The sequence below is a fragment of the Emydura macquarii genome, unplaced genomic scaffold (assembly GCF_026122565.2).
Source record: "Emydura macquarii macquarii isolate MOO-44397 ecotype Brisbane River unplaced genomic scaffold, CSIRO-AGI_Emac_v2 contig_431, whole genome shotgun sequence".
In the NCBI taxonomy this organism is placed as follows: domain Eukaryota; kingdom Metazoa; phylum Chordata; order Testudines; family Chelidae; genus Emydura; species Emydura macquarii.
The window spans coordinates 7,960,001-7,985,530 of record NW_027130568.1 but is presented as its reverse complement, the minus strand read 5'-3'; the positions used below and the strand labels follow the sequence as shown (position 1 = coordinate 7,985,530).

Here is a 25,530-nt window from a genome sequence, read left to right as displayed (position 1 = left end):
CTTTTGAGTCCTCGGTTTGAAAGCCGTGCAGATCTTGCACTTGTCCTTTCTGTGGGCTTCCCCCAGGCACTTAAGGCAGCAGTTGTGGGGGGGTCACTGAGCAGGAAGGCCTTCCCGCAGGAGGCACACGGCTTGAAGCCCGGCGACCAGGGCATGGCCCGGCTGCTCAAAGTCCCCACAGGAACGACTGCCTTATCTCTAACTACACTTAACAATACTTAACTAAATAAAACTAAATTTAGAATACCAAACAAGTCTCTTAAACAAGGGGAATAGTACTTGCTGTGAGCAAGGCTAGTTCCAGCAACTGTCACGGGTGGAAAGAAAGAACTGAGGAGGAGTAGGGCCAGCAGCGCCTCATATTCCGCGGCATGTGCGCAGGATTCCAGGGGGCGCTGGAGCTGGCCCTACAGGATCTGCTAAGGGGAGAAATGTTCCAGGTAACCGTGCACGGACGCGTGCACACACCTATAGTGGAATGGACATGAGCAAGCACTCAAAGAAGCATAGAGTCAAATAAAGTAAAAATCTTAAATGAATCAAACTGTACCATAGAACCTTTATGGACAGAAATTCCATGCCTGTAGGAATCAACTACTGATCACCTGACCAGGATGATTTTGGTGATTGTGAAATGCTCAGGGAGATTAGAGAGGCTACAAAAACAGAAAACCCAATAATAACAGGGGATTTCAACTATCACCATATTGACTGGGTATATATCACCTCAGGACGGGGTGCAGAGATAAAAACTTTTGACACCATTAACCTGTCAACTTTGAGTAGCTAGTCCTGGAACCCAGAAGAGGAAGCAATTCTTGATTTAGGACTAAGTGGAGCACAGGATCTGGTCCAAGAGATGAATATAGTAGAACTGCTCAGTAATAGCAACCATAATGTAATTAAATTTAACACCCTTGTAGGAAAATGCCAAAGAAACCACCACAGTAGTATTTAACTTCAAAAAATGGTACTACACAAAAAGAAGGAGGCTCAAAAGAGTGAAATGCCTGCAAACTGCATGGAACTTTTTTTAAAAATACCATAATAGAGGCTCAAACTATATGTATACCCCAAATTAAAAATAAAACAACAGTAAAAGGACCAAAAAATGCCACTATAATTAAATAAAACAAAAGAGGTGATTAGAAACAAAAAGACATCTTTTTAAAATTGGAAGTCAAATCTTAGTGAGAAAAATAGAAAGGAAAATAAATTCTGGCAAGTTAAGTGTAAAAGTATAATTAGGCTGGCCAAAAAAGACTCTGAAGAGCAACTTGCAAAAAAGACACAAAAAGTAACAGCAATAATTTCTTCTTAGTACATCAGAAGCAGGAAGCCTGCCAAACAATCCGTAGGGCCACTGGATGATCACAGTGTTAAAAGTGCACTCAAGGAAGATAAGACCATGCAATTCTTTGCATTGATCTTCACTGAAGAGGATGTGAGGCACATCTGAGCCATTCTTTTTAGATAACAAAGACTGAGGTGTCCAATAGAGGACTTTTGAGAACAAATTGATAAATTAAACAGCAGTAAGTCACCAGGAACCATGTAAGTCACCATGGTATTCACCCAAAAGTTCTCAATAAACTCAAATATGAAATTGCAAAACTACTAACAGTGGTATGTAACCTATTGCTTAAATCAGGAGCTGTAACAGATGGCTGGTGGATAGCTAATGTGATGCTGATTTTTTTAAAAAAGCTAAAAAGATGATCCAATGAATTACAGGCCAGTAAGCCTAAATTCATACCACGCAATTGGTTGAAACTATAGTAAAAACAGAATTATCAGACCCACAGAGGAACATGATTTGATGGGGAAGAATCAATATGGATTTTGTAAAGGGAAATCATGCCTTACTAATCTAATAGACTTCTTTGAGGGTGTCAACAAATATGTGGACAACGGTGACCCAGTGGATATAGTGTACTTGGTCTTTCAGAAAGCCTTTGACAAAAGTCTTTCCTCACCAAAGGCTCTTAACCAAAGTAAGTAGTCAAGGGATAAGAGGGAAGGTCCTCTCATGGATCAGTAACTGGTTAAAAGATAGGAAAAGGGAGATTACTTACTGTAACTGATGGTTCTTCAAGATGTGTGGTCCCTATCTGGATTCCACACGTGGGTGCACATGTACACTATGCATCAGAGCTAGAGCTCTTTGAAGTAGTCTCCGTCGACCCGCATGTGCCTCGTGTGTCTATCATGTGATGCATCCCAGAGGTTAGAGATTGCGCGGGTCGATACCCCCTCAGTTCCCTCTGACCTATGGGATTGGAATCCAGATACAGACCACACATCTTGAAGAACCATTAGTTACAGTAAGTCACCTCCTTTTCTTCTTCAAGTGCTGGTCCCTCTGTGAATTCTACACATGGGTAGCGTACCGAGCAGTAATCAGCGTGGAGATGGTTGCAAGGGCTCAGCAAGTGTCAGAGTTTCTAAGACATAATTGGATATGGCATAATGAGCTGTGAACATGTGGACCACATTGCAGCTTTACGTATGTCCTGCCACGGGATGTCTGTGAGAAGGGCAGACGTGGTGGCTTGCACTCTTATGGAATGGGCCATGATACCCGGTGGTGGATCAACTTTGGAGATAGAGTATCATCAGGTGATGCAGTGGGTAATCCACTTAGAGAGGCGTTGGGAAGAGAGGGCGCAGACTCGAGTGTGTGCTGCTATTGTGAGAAAAAATCTGGACAAGGCTTGAAAGGCGTGAGTGCATTGGGGATAAAAGGCCAGCACATGACAGACATCAAGGAAGTGTAGTATGCTTTCCCTATTGGAGGAATGTGGTTTAGGGTAAAAGGTTGGGAGATGGATAACTTGGTTGAAGTGGAATGGAGAGGCCTTTGAGATTAATTTGGGATGAAGTTGTAGGGAGACCTTATCCTTGTGGCATACAGTAAAGGGTGGGTCCACCATCATGGCTGACAATTCACTGATTCGGCAGCCGGACGTGATGGCCATTAAAAAAAAATCACTTTCATGGAGAGATAGGGGACTAAGCAAGTGGCCAAAGGCTCAAAGGGCGGTTTTATGAGGCTAGGAAAGTTGAGGTCCCAAGCAGGGGTAGGTTTCCTGATCTGAGGACAGGTGTTAAGGAAACCTCAAAGGAATTGAGTAGAAGTTGGATGGCTAAAGGTACAGAAGCCATCTATAGCTGCGAGGAAGGCGCTGATTGCTGCCAAGTGGATCCTAATGGAGGAATGGGCGACACCTGAGTGATGAAGGTGAAGTAGACAATGTAAGATAATTGGTATGGACACAATATCAGCTGAGTGATGGTTGTTGGATGTCCATTCCTTAAACTGGCTCCATTTGGCTTGGTAGCAAACTCTGGTAGTGGGGCATCAGCTGTGGGTGAGTACTTTCTGCACTGGTGTGGAACACATGTCAATCCATGAGCCCCATCCAAATACCAGGCCGTGAGATTCAGCGGGTGTGGGTTTGGGTGGCAGATTTGTGTGAGGAGGTCTGGAAAGAGGGAGGCGGAGCAGAGGGTGAGCAGAAAAGTGGAGGAGAACAGACAATCAATACTGACAAGGCCAGAAGGGGCTATGAGTATGAGGACTGCACGGTCCTGTCTCACTTTGTGGAGGACTTCTGGCAGAGCGGAATGGGTGGAAAGGCATAGCGAAGTCCCAGTGTCCATGAAAGGAGAAAAGCATCTCCTTGTGAGTTCTGCCCAAGGATCCCTCTGGAGTAGAAGAGAAGTAGCTTGTGGTTGGTTGCTGTTATAAATAGATCCTACCCTAGTGTGCCCCACAGTCGGAGGATGGAGTGAAGATTGGGGTCATGGATCTCCCACTCATGATTGAAATGGAAGGAGTGGCTGAGCATATCCGCTAGAGTGTTGTCTGTATCTGGTATGTGGATTGCATGTAACATGACGTTGAGTTGTAGACACCAGTTCCACAGCCAGATTGTTTCTCTGCATAATATTAGTGATCTGGCTCCACCATATTTGTTTATGTATATGACAGCTGTCATTGTCTGAAAGAAGTTGTACATGTTTGGAGTGGACAAGGGGAAGAAGCGCATGACAGCCGTGCTGGACCACTCATAGTTCTAGAATGTTGATATGCATCTTTGCTTCTCTGAGGGTCCACAGGCCCTGCACCATGTGGCCATGAATGTGAGCACTCCAGCTGATGAGCAAGGCATCTCTGGTAAGGGTGGTTTCTGGTATGGGGATTTAGAAAGGGGTGCCCGCCGTGACTTTGGACAGGTTGTGCCACCATGCCAGGGAGGTCATTACCATGGGTAGGAAGGTGATTAGTTTGTTTAGGTGGTCCCTCTGTGGGTCGTATACGAGGTGTAGCCACAGTTGTAGGCATCGCATGTGGAGGAGGACATGTAGAGTAATGGTTGTGTCTGCTGTCATGTGTCCCAGAAGTGAAAGGCAGTATCAAACGCACATACAGGGACAGTGTCATAGGTAAATGATAGTAGCAAATCAGTCTTTAGGCAGAAAGGCCCAGGCCATGCGAGAGTTCAGGCAAAGCCTCTATGAACATGAGCTCTTTGGTAGGGTTGATACAGATGCCCAGAGTGTGGAGGAGTATTCGTAGTGTTTGGATAGTACTGAGAAGGCGTTTGTTGGATGATGGTGTCAGGAGCCAATCATCTAGATATGGAAACAGAGTAACTCAGGCATCACATGTAGGCTGTGACCACTGCAAAGACCTTTGTGAAGACCCAGGGTGCAGTGGCTATGCCAAACGGAAGGACCCGGAATTGGTAATGAGAGTTTCCCACCTTGAATCAGAGGAATTTGCGGTGGGCAGGGTGGATGTCCACATGAAAATATGCATCCTTCACATCGAAAGGCGCAAACCAGGCCCCAAGGGAAAAGGAGGAGATGATTTGCTGAAGAGTGACCATCCAAAAATAGAATTTACAGTTATACTTGTTCAAAATCATTTGATCTAGGATAAGGTAGGCGAGGTGGTGGTTGGCACTAGTTTGTCTGGGTGGTTATTCTTGCGTTCTGCCTTGGATCTTTTCTGCGCTGGTGTTGCAATATCCGGGTGCGACTTCTCAGCAGGTCTTCCTGCTCAGGGAGGGAGTGCTGCATTTAGATGTAGTCCCTCTCGGGGATCCACTCTTCTGCCCATGGCTGTGCACGCGATGGGATTTGGTCAGTGCCATTGGCACCGCTAGTGGTGTTCTGGCAGGGGACGCACTCCTGGTGCACACGCAGACACAAAACCTGCTCAATTAAGTGTTTTCGTAGTCTAAGTTCCCGTGCCACACAAGTCCGAGTTGGGAAGCAACGGCAGATAGAGCAGCAGGCTACAATATGAGTTTCCCAAGACAGTAAAGACGGTTGATGGTTGTCCCTTACTGAAAATGATCACAGGCATGTAACGCAGTTCTTAAATCCTACTTGTCTGGGCATTGTCCCCCGGAACAGATAGGATGCCCCAATGGAAATGTAGATTTGGCACCAACTAACAAATTCCTACAACTACTTAAAAATACTAAAACTACTAAGACTACTAATTCACTATAAACTACTTTGCTACGCAGCAGGAAAGGTGAAGAGGAGTATTCTGACTCTGGCCATATGGTGGTACGACGGAACTGAAGGTGCGTCAACCTGCACAATCTCATAACAACTTGGATTCACCATGTGGTAGACACACGACACACACATGGGTCAATGGAGATTACTTCAAACAGTTCCAGCTCCAGCACATGACGCGCATGTGCACCCACGTGTGGAATCCACATAGGGACCAGCACTCAAAGAAGAATAAAGGGTAGGAAGAAACTGTTGGTTATCATAGTGAAGCGAGCTAAATAGCAACGTCCCCCAAGGATCTGTACTGGGACCAGTGCTGTTGAACATATTCATAAATGATCTGGAAAAAGGAGTAACCAGTGAGGTGGCAAAGTTTACAGATGATACTAAATTACTCAAGATACTTAAGTCCAAAGTAGAGTGCAAAGTGTTACAAAGGGATCTCACAAAACTGGATGAGTGGAAAACAAAATGGCAGATGAACATCAATGTTGATAAATGCAAAGTAACGCACACTGGAAATAGATCTTGGAGTCATTGTGGATAGTTCTCTGAAAACATCTGCTCAAGATGCAGCAGCAATTAAAAAAGCTAACAGAATGTAAGGAACCATATAGAAAGGGATAGATAATAAGACAGAAAATATCATAATGCCACTATATAAATCCACAGTACCCTCACACATTGAATACTGCATTCAGTTCTGATTTCCTGATCTCAAAAGAGATATATTAGAATTGGATAAGTACAGAGAAGGGTAACAAAAATGATTAGGAGTATGGAACAGGTTCTGCATGAGAAGAGGTTAATAAAACTGGGACTGTTCATTTTAGAAAAGAGGACGAGGGGGGAGATGACAGAGGTCTACAAAATCACGTATAGTGTGGTCAAAGTTAATAAGGAAGTGGTATTTGCTTCTTCACATAACACATCCCCCAACGAAATTAATAGGCAGAAGGCTTAAAACAAACATATGGAAGTACTTCTTCACGCAACGCAGTCAAACTGTGGAACTCATTGCCAGGGGATGCTGTGAAGGCCAAAAGTATAACTGGATTCAAAAAAAGATAAGTACACAAAAGATAGGTCCATCAATGGCTACTAGCCAAGAAGGTCAGAAATGTAGCCCCATGCTCTGGATTGTCCCTAAACAGCTGACTGCGAAAATCTGGAACTTGATGACAGTGGGTAGATCACTTGATAGAGTGCCCTTTCTATTCACTCCCTCTGAAGTGTCTAGTGCCAGCCACTGTCGTAAGATTGCATACTCGGATAGCTGGACCATTGATCTGATCCAGTACGTCCATTTTTATTTTATGTCAGCACTTAAAAAGTCATTTTCTTGATTCAGGATAAAGCTAGTGCATTTGAAGTGGTCTTCTGAAAGTGTAAAACTTTGCTCCCCTTAAAAAGATTTCCTTTCCCTCTCCGATGGTGCAAAATGATGGGGATTTGCTGAGCCACTTTGCCAATTCTTATGGTTTGGTTGGTGGGAGGGTGAGTTTAGTGTTTTTTTGTTTTGTTTTTTGTGACACTGAGCTTGTAGCAATGCTTCCATGACAACAAAGAAGATATTACATTTTGGAATGTTGCAGTGACAAACTAAATCCAAACAGGACTTAAAGAAAAATGTTCACATTGGTTTTAATAGAACAATAATGTAAGAAGCGACACCAGAAATGTTTAGCGTAAATCCCATTATCTCTCTGTGTAGGAATACGTTTATTATTTTGTATGGGAATCAGAAACCCCACCGTTTCTTAATGGATTTATATATTTAGCATTTCTTCAGAATTTTACATCATTGGTCTCTATTTGTTGCAAAAAAGAATTATGGCAAATAGCATGTGACCCAATCTGTACATCTGTACAGTTGAGGAAGACTGTGTCCAATTCCAAGATATAATTTATCATGCCATTCAGAAATGCAAATTTCTGATTCCCAATAAATTAAGCAGGACCAACAGTTGATCTCAGCACTCTGGAATCTGGAACTTTTCTGAAACGGAATTTCATGGGGTAAAGGGATGCTGGACTTGATGACATATAATAAGATATAATGAAATTGAATTGCATAGTAGAAAGTTAATACATTTTGCCAGACTGACATAACACCTATAAATCCACCAGGGAAGATATTTTTTAAAAATCTTCTCCCACTTTGACATTGGGTCTTCCAATCCCAGATTATATTGGTGCTCCATATATGTAGAGTAGAATGTTTGTCCTCTTCAAATTATAATATTCTTGGGGTAGAAGAAAGTATGGTGAAGAATCTGGTCTAGTGTCTAAAGCATTTGATGACAATCCAAGAGAGTTTTAGACTGTCAAGTCTTCTGGGCAGGGACTGTATCTTACTCCCATAGTAAAATAATTAAACACGGTAGAAGTTATTGCTTTGTATCCATTAGGCTAGATGGCTTTTGGTTTAAAGGATAAGTAATTTTGGTGGAGATCCATGCAAAAAAAGCTTAACACTAGTAAATTTATCAAAATGTTGGCTGAGCTATAATAAAAAAAGCTAGGTTGGTAATGACTCAAAATTTTCAACTAAAATATGTTTTAAAACACAAAACAAATCTAAAAAAATTAAAATAGACCAGGGTAATAAAAAAAAAGGAAGAATTAACCTATGGCTAGGTAAAGTGGCAAACTGGGATAAAAATGAAAGAGACACTATCCCGCTACCTAATTTGGCTCCTATTCTACAATCCAGTCAAATTCATACAGGTGGCTGCACAGATCTGATTGCAGGATCTGGGCAGCCATTGTGTCTTATATTCCTTTCTCTCCCTCCTTCATCTTGTGTGTTTCTAAGCCCCTATCCTTCCTGGGATCTGCTAGAGCGGAAGTCCATGGGGTGCTGCCAATCCAAGTGCAGAACTAGGGTTTTAAATTGTACTATTCAGAGGGCAGGGAACACAGATTCCTCTGTGTTTGGGAAGTACTTAGCACATTTTGGGGGCTACTGCAATTTAAATAAATGATGTTATTATAATAACAATAACAACAATAAAAATGCCTTCAGTGTACCTTATAGGGATGATGATACTGAGTGTTCAAATAATAATGTGTGTTAAAAGTGCAATCTAGGTAAGCCTTTAGGGCCATGCATTAGTTTGCTAAGGCAGCAAAACAGAGGCATAATTATTGTTTAAGCTCCTGTGTTCTTACTCAGAAAGAGATTCTTGTATAATAAAGGTCAAAACAGAGATTATTACATTTTTAATCAGATAATTATAACTTGGACCCTACAGGTTTTCTATGGAGTCCTGAAACTTTTGGCTAATTATTTATTATAAATTCCAGTGTCACCTAGCATTATCTGTTTTTAATTAGAAAAGAACATAAGCCCTCTGTACAATGAGAGGGTGAGCTCTGTTCTTCAGTGGGTCAGAGAACAAAGGAAATGTTGCTTTAGAATTATTCAGTGTCAAGAATGGTATAATATTTTATATTTATATATATGTTTTAAAAAGATAAACATATTGTGAGAAGACACAAAGAGTCCTTATACTATGATAATCTTTAGTTAATATAGACTTGTTTGTTAGTTAAGGTGCAGTGCTTCAACACATGACGCTATTCCAATGGAGAATGGGATGAAAAATTAGTGTCAGGACATTTTAATTTTAATTATAGTGGATGAAATTCCGTCCCCATTGAAGTCAATGAGAGTTTTGCCATTGACTTTAATGCAGCCAGGATTTCATGCAATGCATTTTCAATGCATTATTTTCCCTTCCATGCTTTACTTTTTGAAACCTAGGTGTTAATCAATTACAGGTCACAAGAATAAACAAAACAGACTAAGGCATTAACTGATACAAGGAGTCATTTGCAATGATCACATTCCTTTATGATTTATATAAAATGAAATTCCACTGTGAAGAGCAATGTAACAAATGCCGCATGAATAAAGGACTTCAGACTTCACACACTTATTTAGATGATACAGAGCTCTAGGGTGAGCATCATTTTGTGAGGTATATGTCTTGGTCCAGTTGAATGAGCCATGTATCTCCATTTGGCTCTGTTTTTGACCGTAGTTTAGCGAAAAGTCCCAGTCGCAAACCAATTTTTGAATATCTTTGAACCAAGAGGTTAGAATTGTGAACACAGACATGTGGCTAATGGACATGGTCACTATTGTAGAGCCAACTTCAGAACAGATGATCCTGATGAAGAAACATTTACACATATGTGAGAGACTCCTGTTATTCATAGTCTAGCTTTGAGATCTCCTTTTCTCTCCCGTACTTTAACCCTGGCTGTGGCATGTGGCCTGCCTACACTGCAGTCAGAAAACTACATTACACTAAGGCTATGTCTACCCTGCGATTAGAAAACCCACAGCTGGCCTGTGCCAGCTGACGTGGGCTCACGGGGCTTGGGCTAAAGGGCTGTTTAATTGTGGTATAGATGTTTGGGCTCAGGCTGTAGCCTGAGCTCTGGGACCCTCCCAACTCCCAGCAAAAAATGGCCCACAGCAGCAAGTCTCACAGCCTGCGTCAACTGACTTGGGCTTCCGGAGTTCATGCTACAGGGCTAAAACTAGCAGAGTAGACATTCAGGATCAGGCTGGAACCTAGGCTCTGAAACTCGGCAGGGTGGCAGAGTCTCACGGCCTGTGCTCCACCCCGAGACCAAAATGTCTACACTGCTATTTTTAGCTCCGCAGCACAAGCTTGAGTCAGTTGACCTGGGCTCACACTCATGGTTGCCAGGGTTTTGTTGCTAAGTAGACATACCCATAAATACACCCACAATGCTTCAGGTTTTTGTGTATTATTTGACCAACTTCATTATACTACCATGTTCCATTTATATAGCCATTTTCATCCCAAAGGCCTCTCAAGTGTGTCCATTACAGATATGCAGCTACCTCTGGGGTGAAACGCAGAAACTACTTAACAGCACACAGCAACATTACACAAAACAAAGTGAAGGATTCTGTATTCAGTTGTAATAGGAGGAAGAATTTAAGGGCTTGTCTGCAGTACGGACTACAGGGGTGTGAAAAGTAGTGTGCATCTAAGTGCTGTGCTGCAACTCCCATGTGTAGATGCTTGCAGGTACAAACTAAAAGGTTCCCAGTTCATATTAACATATTCCTCTTCAAACAGGATTACATTAGTAAGAACTAGAAACCTTTTAGCTTGTGCCCGCAGAGTCCACATGGGGGAGTTACAAGCTCAGCATTTTAGTACACGCTGCTATTTACAGCCCCATAGAACTGTGGGACAGTGTAGACATAGCCTAAATTGAGAGAAGAGAGTTACTCAAATTAGTATCTGGCCAAGAAATTGGGGCTAACATCCTAATCTCATAAGTGGTTAAAAAGAGATTCTGTTTTATGTTTCAGTGAACAGATGGCAACTCCCATAGCCTCCTAACACCATGCTGGGAGAGCAGTTCACTATTCAGTATCGAATCAGAGAAAAGAGTGCCACCTACCGAGTTTTTAAAACCACCTCCCACAGAACCTGGGCTTTCCTTGGAGGTCTCCCATCCATAACCCTAACCAGAGCCAACCCTGTTTAGCTTAAGAGTTTTGACAAGCTCATATTTCAAGGTGGCATGCTGCAGGTAAAATCCGATATTTTGTAGATTAATCATATTAATTTAAGTTTAATTCCTGCATTTTTTGGTTCTCTGTATTTGAATATAATTGTATTCTAGTGTTTTCAACCAAAAGGACTGATTATGGCTGGTGTTCTTATCCACCAACGTAGTTACCTAGAACAGTGGTTCTCTACCCGCAGCCCATTTAGCGCACAGCTGTGGCCCATGTGACATCCTCAGGCCATACTGGTAGTATATATTGTTTGGATGCAGCCCACATAACACATAGAGAGCTACATAGGCAACCAACAATGGTAAATAGATTGAGAACCACTGACTTAGAGAAACCATAACAAAACCATGTTGCAGAATACATAAATGAATACACAACCAACTGTTTTTTAAACAAAAATACCATTTCCATCCCTTCAGGATGGAACCTACAATTACCTCTTGAAACTTGCGTCAACTTGAAAATAGTAATATAAAGAAGTACATGGGATACAATATCCAACTTGTAAAACCAAGACATTCATTTGTGAGAACAGAGCGCTGGAAATTTGTAAACACTAAAGATGTATTGTTGACAAAATGTGGCTGCACAGGTCTTGTAAAAGAAATAGACACAATAGATTTTGAATGTTTAACAGAATAAAAATAGAAGCTTACAGTACGGACACAGGCCCTGAGGCCCTTACAGCTTGCTTTCTTCATGAGTGGTTCTGAAAGGTTGTGCACATCACTTCCATACTGTAGCTGCTGCTATTAAGAATAATACAAACTTACCTTCCGTTTGTGAAATGAAAAGAGAATTGACCTGCATGCTTCTAGCATAAAAAAAGTAAAGGAAGAAAATTAATTGCATATTACCTTTACTCAATAAAAAAGAATTCATTTGGAAATACAATATTCAAAGACCACTGTACAAAGATTAAAGATCATATTGCTTTTTATCCCTCTGTGTCCTTTTGTTAGATGAGTCAAAAATCAGAGAATTCAAACATATCGTTTCGCCATTTCTATGGTACAAAGCATTACATCAACACAATCAGAGGGGACAACTGCTAGTTTCTTCTAAATGGATTTTGTTCAGATCCAGACCTGAATGAGGAGTCATAGATTCCGAGGCCAGAAGGGATCATTGTGATCATCTAGTCCAACCTCCTGTATAACTTAGGCCATAAAACTTCCCCGAAATAATTCCTAGCTCGTATCTTTTAGAAAAACATCCAATCTTGATTTAAATAGTCAGTAATGGAGAATCCACCACAGCACTTGATCAACTGTTCCAATGATTAATTACTCACTTGTAAAAATGTATGTGTTATTTCCAGGCTGAACTTGCCTAGCTTCAACTTTCAGCCATTGGATTGTGTTATCCCTTTCTCTGCTAGTTTGAAGAGCCTGTTATTAAATATTTGTTCCACACATAGGTACTTATATTAATCAAGACCCCACCTTAACCTTCTTTTAGTTAAACTAAATATATTGAGCTCCTTGAGTCTATCACCAGTGCCAAATAAAGAGGTAAAAATAACCCTCTACTCCTCCTTAAGATTCCCATTTATGCAACCAAGGATCACATTAGCCTTTTTGCCCTCAGCGTTGCACTGAGAGATCATGTTCAGCTGAGTAGCCACCATGATCTCCAAATCTTTTTCAGAGTCACTGTTTCCAAGAACAGAGTCCTCCAGCATGTAAGTAGGGCCAACGTTCTTTGTTCCTAGATGTATACATTTACATTTAACCATATCAGAATGCATGTAGTTTGTTTGCGCCTAGTTTACCAAGTGATCCAGATCATTCTGTACAAATGATCCGTCCTTTTCATTATTTATCTCTCCGCCAACTTTTTCATCATTTACCAACTTTATCAGTGACGATTTTGTTTTCTTCCAGATCATTGACAAAAGTGTTAAAGAGCATAGGGTCAAGAACAGATCCATGTGGGATGCCAATAGAAACACACACGCTCAGCGATGATTCTCCATATACAATTACATTCTGAAACTTATCATTTAGCTAGTTTTTAATCCATTTAATGAGTAAATGTCCAATTCAGTCTCCATGTTAAAAATCCTGTAGCTGTCAGAATTGAAACAGACTTGGCCATGCCCTTAACATTTCTCAAGAGGGTCACCTGCTGTTGAGAACTCAATTTACATGCAGTGTTTCCAAATGAGTTTCAATGTATTTACATTAGATCTGAACCCACTTTAGATATATCATTTCTCCCTTTCAAACTTCTCACCCACTATTTCTACTATTGCACTGTAATACAGTATGTCCTATAATCATATGTTTGCAGGCCTGTGGTAAAATAAACAAACCTTCAAAGGGTTATTATGTAAAGACTCTGCATTACTGCCATAGGCCTAATTGTTATTCTTCCTCACCACCCCGTGGGCCCAAAGTACATAATCATCCAGTAATTGAACTGAAATGCCTAAATGGCTGGATCCCCTAAAGGACATAGGTATTTATCAGTAAAGAAAGTCAAGGAAATTTAACAGACCCCTATGGCACTCTCTTGCACTAGCAAAAATACTATGTAAATATAGCTGACCTGGGACCTGCTAAACTCTTCTGAAATCATTGTGGGATATAGAACAATGCTTGGCTGTTATTTGGACTGTAAATAATGTAAAGATAAAAAAAAAAAAAACTAAGCTGAATACAGATGTAAAAAAATCAAACATTTTGTGAAGAATTAAGAAAAGGAGACAGAAATACACCTGGAATAATAGTGGCACTAATACTATGTGAAAGCAAAGCCCCCAAGGTCCTCCCATTTAATAGCCCCTCCAAAATGTGTAATGGATAGTGGATCCCAGGCTTTCACATACTGTAAGTGTCACAGCACTCAGGAGATCGAGCACTGAAGGCCCTGACAGCTCTCTTTTACATTCTAAATGACATTTGCATTCAACAGAACAGAAATAAAGATTAAGAGAAACACCTGATACCATTGTGTTCAGCTTACCTCAAAATGTAATATTTAAAAAGTACAGAGAAACACAGGTCTGTCTTCTTGTACTGTAAGTAAGAACTGGTGTCAAAGCCTCAGAGGTCCTCATAGCTGCAGGAAAGGCAAGTATCACAGTAACCAAAGGACATTGGGAGCCTAAGACACAGCATCTTACTCAGCCCAAACTCCTGATGAACTCAAAAAGAGTTTTGCCTGAGGAAGGGGCTCACGAGTGGGCTCTTAATACACAGCAAAAATGATTATGGGTATATTTACACAGCACAAGAAGATTAACTTGGCAAAAGAGTCTCAGCCCATCTTACACGTCACTGATCAATGGAATGCCCATTACTAATTAATAAAATCACAATGATTTTGTACCTATCAGAGGATACATTTATTGCAAGTATATTTTCAGGTTATTAATACTTATGGCTTAGAATGAAACATGTCAGCATACAGATCATGAAGAGATTATTTCAAACATACGTTCGTTGGTTGATTGCATAAGTGATACCTCTTATTGCTTGAATAACACTTCAAAGGCAAAATAATGACGACATGACAATGTATGTAAATCAAGAACTGCATGTGGGTTTATTTTACACTTGAGAAAACAGTGGATTTAATTGTGTGAACCAAACTGTACTGTACAATATTAATGATAAAACATCAAAATGTATAATTCATAGTGCATTGCTTGCTTTATTTTTATTTATTTATTTTTGTCAGATAGTTCCTTTAAGTACATGCATCTGGAAAGATGCAGGTGCCAGTAAAATTTCTCTATTTAAATCAAGCTGCAGGAACTAAATTTTATTCAAAAAGTGTGGTTTTACATTATATACACAGAAGTCGAATATAAAATGACAATATAAAAAGTTAAAAGAGAAAGCATACAGCCAGAAGGTACAAAGAAAGTTGAACAGTTTAAAATGGTACGATATGTAACATGTATTTTTAAGCTGATGCTGGCAATTTACAAGGAACAGAATCCAACATTTGCCCCATTTTTTTTGTTTTGTTTTTTGTTTTCATTTACCAATGCAGCACACTATAGAAAGGTCAGCTTGTACCAAAGCTTAACATTTGTAAATAACTATAAACTGCAGTATTTTACAGAAAAGAAAAAAAAAAAAAAAGCATTTTTACACTTTTTTTTTAAATAACAGTTTGCATACTTTTTTTTTGCCAAAAAAGTGGCAATTTTCAGCATCCAGAGGGTTTGGGCATAGTGGCAACTTGGTTTGCTATTTCATATTATTACTATTGTTATTATTAAACTCATACAGTTGTGGCTTCCTAACCCCTTGAGTACTAGATAGCTTTCCTTCGTCCAAGAACTGCATGCATGTTTTCTCCACAAACCAGTTTTGCATTAAAAAATGCTCATTCAATTTAAAAAAAAAAAAAAAAAAAAAATCTTTAGTAAGTTTTGTTTTTGACACAGCTTTGATTTGAATGAAATCCCTTTAAGCCTCTTTATTTATTTATTTGGAAAGGCACAGAAATGCTATTACAGTTCTCAGAGGGTTAAAACTTGACACTACTGGGTTCTGTGACCTTTATTGTCATGGCAACTTTGCAATTTTAGAATGTCTTTTTATCATTGTTCTTTGTGTCTTTCTTTACGGCTAAATTAATGTCTCTGAAGAGTGTCTCCCACTATATTCTACAAAAGATAGCTTAACATCAAGGACAGATGTTGAAAATAAAGGTCAGACTTTGACTCACAAAAAACAAAACAAAACAAAACCAAAAAAAAAAACCAAAAAAAAAAAAACCACCATGCACAGATCAGACAGAGAGCATATAAATATAACTACAAAATAAGTGTAAGAAAAACCAAGGTCCAGATAGGCAGTTCAGCAACAAAAGTAAGACTGATTTCAGAGGCTCAGGTCAGGCCTAGTGCAGTACTATGAAGAAGTTTAGTGCAATGTTCCTGTGGTCACTTGCATACCTGGCTGCTTACCTGGACGCTATTGTTTTTCTAACTCAGTTACATAGATCAAATGGTCCTCTGGGGACTTGCCATGTGTTTTACTAAGGTGCAGTTTGACTGCGTGCTTGCTTGCAAAAGTTCGGTTACAGAGCTTACACTGGAATGTGGAGCCCAAGTCCTCCTCAGCAATTCCAAGTGAACCCAAAGTCTTGTTTGTGAGGACTTTTGAAACATTCTGCTGTTCTTGAATCTGATTTAGTGGCAACTTTGACAGATCCTTCAAACTAAACCCTAAATGTGTCTCTAAGTGACTTACGTACGTAGAAGCAGTCCTGAATTGAGAGGCACAATCATTGCAAAAGAAAACAGGATGTCCTGTGTCTAGATTCTTTAAAAACTTAGTTCCACCTGTCCTCCTTAACTGATATTTCACATTGGCCAGCCAGTGGCTAATTGTGGTCATGGAAAGACCAGTAAACTTAGAGATGTGTACCCGCTCCTGGGGACCAAGGTCTGACATAATATATTTGCCTTCTGGAGTCTCCCTCAAGCTGGAAGCAAACTGTGCTTGAAGGATCAGAAGATGCTGAGGGTTCCAGTTGGACTGCCTGCCTTTCCTCTTGTGTACTGGTGACAGTTCATCCAGAGCTTCCTCAAAACTGCTTCCATCAGCATCAGACTTCTCTGACACAGTAGATGGAGTAGAAGACTTGGGTGTTAAACGCCCCGTGAGATTCTTCACCATATCAGAAATATCCATTAGGGCGCTCTCTCTTAGAGGAGAAGAAACAGAGTCAGCCACACTGGAAACAAGAGGCTTGTTTTTCGACTTTGTTAAATCAATGGGCTGATCACTGTTTTCATAGTAGTACCGGTCGATAGCATCAGCCTGCTTGACTGGAGTGGTCGGGTAAATAGGTTTGTCCAACATACTGTTGCTAATTTTGTACAACATGGCCAAAGGGTCCAAAGAGGGACTCACTGGCTTAGAAACTTTGCCTAAGTGGGTATTCATAATGGACTGTAAAGCACTCAATGGGTTAATGAAAGATGGCTCGGGTGAATGTTCTGTGATGATTCCTAAATTATTACAGCCATTTGCAACTTTTGCTTTGAGTGGCTCTGTACCATTTGGAGTATGAGCTTCAGTTGGACTGTCTTTTTTGACCTTCTGAACTTCCGCATCAGGACTCTTTTTCTGCTGCTGTTTGTTGTTCATTTCCTCTGATTTTGGAAAGTCTTTGTTTTCTTTAGCAGCAGGTGATGTTGGTTTAACTGTAGAACTCTTCTCTTTCTCTGCAGGTTTTTCTTCTCGCTTTACATTGATTTTACCTGTAACTTTCTCCACAAGTTCCTCCATAGCAGACACATTGCTCTTGTGAGGTGGGGGTGTGAGGCTACCTGGGGAATGGATTAGTGCATTGTGTTCCGATGACAGTGATTTTACACTACTGGCATATGATGGCTGCATTTGAACACTCTGCACCGTAGGCTGTAGGGGCTTTGCTGTTCCCGGTAGCTGATAAGCTGCATGAATGCTGGGATACCCTCCCCAGGAAGGTGCTCCATTCTGAGCCTTGCTGATAGCTGTCGTCACCGTGTTCTCGAGGGATTTCAGTATGTCTATTCCACCTTTAGGACTGTCGTCCAGATCCTCCTCTCTGAGATACTGATATAAGGTTGTTGGCTCAAATTTTTCTGTGGAATCCTCATTCTCCTCTTTAATTTTTTTGTCTGTTTCAGTGACAACCACTTTTTCCTTTTCTGGGTCCTTCTTCTCCTCAGAGTTCGTAGACCCAGCAGGAGACTCAGGCTGCTTTTTAATATTGGAGGCTGGTAGTCTTGTATGGGTGGTGGGTGGCAGAGGTATGGACTGTATCTTTTCCTCCACCACAGCGTCCAACACTAGCTGTTTTCCTTTTTTCGAGGCGGAGTTCGTCACTTTCAAAAAATGGCCAGTGACCATCATGTGAGCGGTAAGTTGCTGCAACGTGTCATGAGAACTGCCACATTCCATGCATTTCAGTATCTGGGCTTTACGGGCCTCAAACTGCCAAGTGTAGCTAGCACCATTTTGATAGCCATAGCGATTGTTTGGCGTCACATAGGGATTGGCAGTTTTCTGATCTTTTGCAGACTCACTCAGTGCAGCCTCTGCAGTGATCCCCGTCGGCTCAGGTGAACAAGGTGAAACTAAGTCTTGAAGTGCTCGCTTTTTGGTAGAAGGGACCAGTTTGGTGATGGCTGGTACTGGTTCCTTCAGAGGCACTTTCTGGTAATGCTTTGTTTTTATCATATGGACACTCAGGTCTTGCAAAGATTCAAATGAATGCCCACAGTACATGCATTTCAGCACTTTTTGAGCATCCTCTTTGCCTTCCATTTCCATAAGCGAACGTTTTCTAGGCTTTGACCACCGTTTGGTCTTTTCCGATTCTTTATCTCTGTTGTCATCACGGTAATGTCCAGTTTCATTCATGTGCACCGTTAGCTCCACCAGTGTGTCATAGGCTGCACTGCAGTCTTTGCATCGAAACTTACTAGCACCGGTGAACACAGAACCATAGAGTTTATTGTTTTGCCGGTAAAGCTGCACTGTGCTGAACAGACTAGGCTCCGGGAGAAGTCCATATGAAGAGGTCTGCTGCAGAGTTTTAGCTAATGCAGCTTGGTGCCAGTCATAACCTGAGCCACCACTGTTACTTGTATTACTGTTACTCGTACTAGTACTGATGTTGGTATTGGTACTGTGGATGTTGGTATTAGCATTGCAATTGGTGGTGCTTTCATTCTGGCTGATTTCACTGTTGCTGGTTGTTGGACTAGATTTCTTTAAGTCCAAAGCTAAACTGGACCAGCAAGACTCCGAGAGTAAATTTGCATACACGGCTTTTATTTGTGCCAAGCTGTCCTGCGGATAGGAAGCATTGTCTGTGCACTGATGATCCTCTTTCTCTTCTTTAGAGGAAGTGCTTTTGAAATGGGCCAGCTGATCACTGTTTTCACTGAATGGCGAACCATAGCCTGCATCTTGATTAGTTGCAGTGCTGACTGGAGAGTTCTGGTAGCTTTGAGCCTCTTTGATCTCTGTTTCTTCATTGCACAAATACTCACTCTCCTGGATGTCCAGAGACAGCCCATCATCCTCCACTCTGTCTTCATCTATTTCCGCAGCCTTCAATTCCTCCTCAGGAACATATGCTTAAAATATAGAAAAACAAGATAAAGTTATGGAAAGCGCACACTTTATATCACTGCCATCTCTTAGACTAAACACACTAATGATGAAGGCAAATTTTAAGGGTACAGCAACAAACACCACAGCCCCACCACTTACACACTTAACCTGTAAAACCTCAACTTAACATCAACCTTAACTCTTAATAAGTAGTATGATTTTTTGTGCTCGTAGAGTAACATGTACCTCAGAGAGTGCCACAATAGTCACCATCACTATTTTTAAAAAGCATTAAGCTGATTCCTCTCCTCAATACAAGAGTAATTAAATAGAACAGTGAGATGAATCATCTCTATGTGTGTACACAGCAGATGTGTGAGGTTGACATCTGCTCCATGAACCTAGGTTCTTAGAATCACTGACTGGACTGATCCCATTTGCTCAAGTGCTGTAGTAAATTGACCTCAGCTGCACCCTCACGGGCAATCTCCTTGGCAAATTCAGTTGCAGACAACTGGCTCTAATGGACCCATACTTGGCAAAAGTGTCAGGTCAATTATTGAGGGGGTTCCTAGTGGCTTGTTGCATTGGATTCATTAGAGAGTGAAGTAATCTCACAGCTCTTGGCTTTCACTAACATAGGGCATTTTTTAACATAACATTGAAGTGGCAAACTGAATTAACTTATAAAGGGGACAACGCAAGGAAAACAATTATTATTGTTCTGTATAAACAGGAGATACTCTGCCTCCCCCCTATGCTATAAGATGACCTAGGTGCCAAGTTACTATTCTGGCAAGAGCAATTGGTAGCTAAAAATAACATAAATGAGTGAGATGAATATTTAGAAGTGACAAACATAAAACATAAGATCACATTGATTATTGGCTTACAATAAATATCAAACTTTGCTATGGTATTACCATCTGGTGAAACTGTACAATCATACCAAATTACGTGTTCATCTGTATCAAACTATTTTTTAAACTAGCAAATGTGATATTCATGAGCAGATGGCCATTATATCAAAATACATTTACTCCAAGGGCCCAATTCACAAAAGTGGCTTACATGCACCTAAGTGACAAATGTGCATTTTCACTGCACAATAGAAAATATACTTGTACACTTTTGCCTCCGCATTTATAGAAGAAAAACATGGCCAGAAAAACCACCTTGGTTGTGGAATGTAGGTGAGTTTATGTGCAAGTCAAAGTAGAAAATAAACATGGCTTGAGAACAGCTTTCTGATGTGGAAAAAAAATATTTTCACATTGGGTGAATTGTGCACAGAGCCATTCTGAAATGCGTGCAGTTCCCTTGCAGGAAGAAAGGTTGAAAGAAAGCCAGAAAAAGGCACTTCTGCTCTAAGGTGATATGAAAAAACAAATAAAATCAAATACACTTATCACCTTAGGAAGTTTCAATTGTTATATATTAATATAATTTGTGTTATTTTTCCACAAACAGTTGCCAATTCATTCATTCCCAGAATTTTTATCCATTGAAAAAGCAAAATTTAATCCTCCCATTTTAACAGGAAGACTATTTAAAATTTTTGTTTTTAAAAGAACAACTGTATCTACGATCAATATGTGACATATCTTGGTTTACAGCACAGTCCTGATATACTCCCTCCATAACTGCAGCCCCATATTTTAAGAGAAGAGGACATGTGGCTCCTCCACTTCCACCCACCTCCCACTGTAGTGCTGTACCTTATGTCCACCTCAAGCCTCCACCCAAGCTATAATTGCCTGTCTCATTCTTATCCCTGGAGATACTTTTACTAAAAAGTTAAAAGTGACACAGTTTCAAGTAAAGTGTTGTTAAAAGGGTAGCTGAGCCACAATCCTTTTTTTTTTTTTTTTTTTTTATAATGTAATGGTATGAGAGGAGGGGGAGGAGGAGAAGACCGGGCAAAACAGAAGAAGCTGGAGAAAATCTTCCTGGAGAAACGGCTGAGAGGGAGCCAGAAAGGATGATGTTCTCCAAGAAAGAAAGAAAGAAAGAAAGAAAGAGCTACTATTAATTTATTCTGTAAAAATCTCAGCTCTTACAGTGTAATCACAAGCATGTCACCAATGCCCACAGTGTATTATAGCCTTGTAATGCTGTTACCTTTATAATTTTAAATCGAGTGTGTGTGTGGCAGCGGAATCTACTAGCACAGCTAAAGCTAAAGGTCTGTCAGCACTCATTATACATTCCTGTTTTCAGGTTTTTGTAACTGCAAAAAGCAACTTTATTTTATTTTATAAGAGGGCAAATACAGCTAATTATGAAATCTGGGCACTTTTTTTCCCCCCTCACAGTGTTTCAGAAAAGACTTTTTCTAAATTAGAAATTCCAGGCTTACAATGCATGGTATGGATTAGGCGTTTCTGGCATTTTTTTCTTTACATATACAAATATGAACTATTAATGACTGACAGTCTGTTACTATGGAGGAGCAGAAATTTAATGGGTCATATTCACAGTTGGTATAAATTAATGTTGCTCCACTAACTTCAACTGAGCTATGGCAATTTACACCAGCTGAGAATCTGAGCCAATGTTTTTAATAAACATTTCCAAATTGCTTCAAGTTGCAGATCAGTGCAATAGGTCAACACTCCACATGACAGGACTAATAAGTCATTACTTTTCAGAAGTGCTAAAAATATTACATTTTTAGTAATTACTGTAAATACCTGCTTCAAATCAGTTCCTATATGTATGTTATAAATTATCCAAATTATACATTTTTTTCTGTTTATTTATGATGATCTTTTGTGTCGACTCTTATACACTATTGATTGGTGGGAAAGTTTCTTCTATTTTCATTATAAAGGGGGTTAAACGACACCAAAAAATGTTGAAGCTACATGAAATGTGGCACTAACCCACTAAAACAAAGGAACTGAGTGTTAAAGTGAAATTCCATCTTTCACCTTCTTTCTTACTTCTAGTTTTTATTGAGAGTACTACAAGAGTGAGTTCTTTTGCGTGGCAAGATATACTGAAATACCTATGCAAAAAGTGGATAGAGAAGAGAACTTTGTGCCTTAACCGTGATTTTCCTTGCTTTCAAAATTTAAGTCAGAGCCTGAAAACAATCAGAATTTTTACATATATGTATATAGCCATACACACACATACACATGCCATTATATACAATGTCTAAACACAAACATACATACACACACACACACAATTACATAAGGGTAGTTTATTTGAAGTGTTTTAATTTATATCATTACCATTAGAAACTGTTTCATTGAAATCCTCTGGTTATTGTTGAGATAAATATAATACTTTGTGATTCAGAAATTTGATAACGTTTGTACTAAGAATATTAATACAAACAACAGAATATATTTCACAGGGTCAATGCAATTTTCTAGTCCAAAAGTGTTCTGTGACAGATGTTACAGAAGGACAGAAAATAAAGACAAAGTTGTTACTTTTTAAAAACATATATTTATTAAAATTTTCCCCAGGGAAATCTGATAAATAAATAGGCGTTGGAATTTTAAACAGAGCAAAAATTCTCCTTCCACAATTACTTATATAGATAAATGCTATTATCCTACATCAAATGAAACAGAGAAATTGAGATTCTCTCTCTATCTAAAAATAACAGACAGACAGACAGAGAGGGATAGAAAGATTCCAGTCATTATTTCTTTTTGTGTTAAAACAACTCCCATCAACCTTCTTCATACACTTCCTGCACCTACAAAGATGTTGCAAATTATGATAGATAGATGTGTGTCCTGCAACCACACAGAAATATCTAGAGCACCAATAAACATTATCTCCAGCAACTTCACTACATCCAAAGTAGAAGATATTACAGTGCATAATGTTGCCAATCTCTCTGAAAAAAACCCCATCAAATTACAGACGTGGGAAGAAATAACTAGTGGTTAGACATGGTCTGCTTTTCTTTTTTTATTAAACCTTGTTAATATTTCTTGCCCATAAGATGTGCCTTCTGGATGCCAATGTTTCCCCATAGATGTGCTGTCATCTCTGAACAGCATTTAAATCTGTGCATTCTAATGTAAGTGGACATGAGGTGCTATATATTGTACATGTTCGTGGTATAGCACATTGGGTTTGCTTCCGTGAGAAGGTTTACACTATAAACCTTGTTTGAAGAGGCAAACATACACTGGAAATATAAAGATATAGTTTTAAAAACATATTTTTACGTGAAAAATATATAGAATAATTTCTCAATTCTTAGCCCAGTACTTCTGAAGGATTTTCTCTCTGACACAGATATTCTTTTCCATTTATGAAAAGGACAGTGGTATTCAAACATTATTTTAAGAATGGCAAAAAGTGACAACTGTATATGTTTTTATTAGCTAGATACTGTAAATGTAGCAAACTATCAAGTCCAGACAATAACAAATCAAAAATAATGTCAAGGAAAAAATATCTAAGTATTTAAGGCCCCGATTCAGTAAAGCATTTAAGCATATGCATAACTTTAAGCACATGCTTAGATCTCATTGAAATCAGTGAGACTTAAGCATGTGTTTAAACATTTTGCAGAACAGTGCTTGGGCATCAAATTCTTTGTTGAGGCATAACCTGGGACAAAATAAATGTAGTGTCTTTATGAACCATCACCATTCAGCACACAACAGGAGTGTTTTCACAGCATCTGATGTTTATCCATCCAACAGAAAAAAGCAACTGAAGTTTCCACAATTCACTACTGTAATCTAGCACAAACCAAGTTCTGGAGTGGGGGGTGACTGGCACTTCCATGAAAACACATTGCATACCTCAAAAAGGGATGGATGGATGGTGTATATGTTTACCAATATCTTTTCAGAGTATAATATTATTAGTGATTCACGAAAGAGAATCTAAAAGCCCTTATTGTAAGGAATTAACATACCTGCTGAAGGATTTGAGAATTTTCCAAATTAGAACATATGAGTTCTCAGAAAGAATCATAACAAAGATCCAAGAAATGTGTTTGTATCTGCATTATAGATAGATACACATATATATTACAATGTTATTACAGTGCCAAAAAAAGGGCGTGATTACAATTGCTGAAGAGTAGTACGGCCTATCAGACAACCAAATGACCTACTTTAGTGGTTTGTGTCTTTCATTTATAATTGCAAAATGCTAGCACTGCCTACCTTGTAATTTTAATATAATGGGTCTAAAAAAGTAGAGAAGATACTGCCACCAGAACGACCTCCATGCTTCTAGCAAGTTGAATGATAAACGCAACCCATTAAAAACCAAGAAAAAAATTCCTCCCCTCCTCTTCTGCCTCTCCTTACCCGCCGGCCATTCCCCTTGGAATGAATGCTGCAAATTATTAGCCAACCTTTGCAACTGGAGACAGAAGCTGCTTGCATGCAGGTATATTTTCACAGCGATTCTAATCTGAGAAATGTACGTGCTCTTCCTCCTCTATCTGATAAACTATACATTCAAGCATTCTCATTAGTGTTCAGCTCACCAAAGAGAGCTGGAGATGAATCAGTCCATCCACCCCTCCTCTCCCTGCTCTGTCGAGATTATTTCATTGAAATGTTCATTTTCGTCCCTGCTGGCAACATTAGAATGGAAGTATTTAACCTGTTTCCATTACTTATACAAATTACCATTATGGGGTAGGACAGATGTTAGAATCATGCCACATAACTGACTTCCATACATTCTTTACAGGGCGGATAAGAAAAGGGAAAGCTGTTAGATCATATTATCCAGTCCCGATAATATTCTCCCTTCTACTAGATTCATTAACTTCCAACATCAATGTTTCACTTCCTTTCTGTGTGAAAATGCTCCGTCTCGTTGAGCTCATTTAATTTGGAGCAGGAAATCTTTGTCAGGAATAATTTTTTGATCAGGTACTCTAAGGAGTGGGGGGGAAAGAATAAAAAAGGGCAGGGGAACCCAACACCTTGTCAAAAATGTTATTTCTCTAACATGGATGATGAAAAAGAGAAGTCAGTTAAGACGCTGGTACTCAAAGATGGCTGTCACTTCAGATAGGGGATGGCATGACTCACCTAGGCAGGTGACACTTTGGTGGAGCAAAGGCTTGGTGCATTATTGAGAGCACCAGAGATCAGGATGACAAAGACCGTAGGCCCAGGATGCCTGGGGCTCCTAGAGAAGAGAATTCAGCAGGCAGATGGATTTCAGCCTCCATTTGCATCACTAACTAATAGTGAAGTACAAAACAGAAGTTTGATGATTAGAAGGTTACCAGGGAGGCACATGGGTACAACAGGGAATCAACCCAGCCGCTCTCAGTAATGTCTTCCCGATAATTCTTAAAGAGGAGGTAAAAAACTCAGAACATTT

General features: G+C 39.8%; 1 protein-coding gene across 1 annotated transcript in view; it reads right to left on the bottom strand.

Moving 5' to 3' along the window:
• Window positions 1–14,655: 14,655 nt before the first annotated feature.
• Window positions 14,656–25,530, bottom strand: part of TSHZ1 (teashirt zinc finger homeobox 1) — a 55,959-nt gene continuing 45,084 nt past the window's right edge. Inside the window, exon 2 of the mRNA XM_067537515.1 lies at window positions 14,656–19,217. Within this exon, the coding sequence (XP_067393616.1) occupies window positions 16,054–19,217 (3,164 nt within the window). The 3' untranslated portion in view covers window positions 14,656–16,053. The remainder of the gene's footprint in view (window positions 19,218–25,530) is intronic.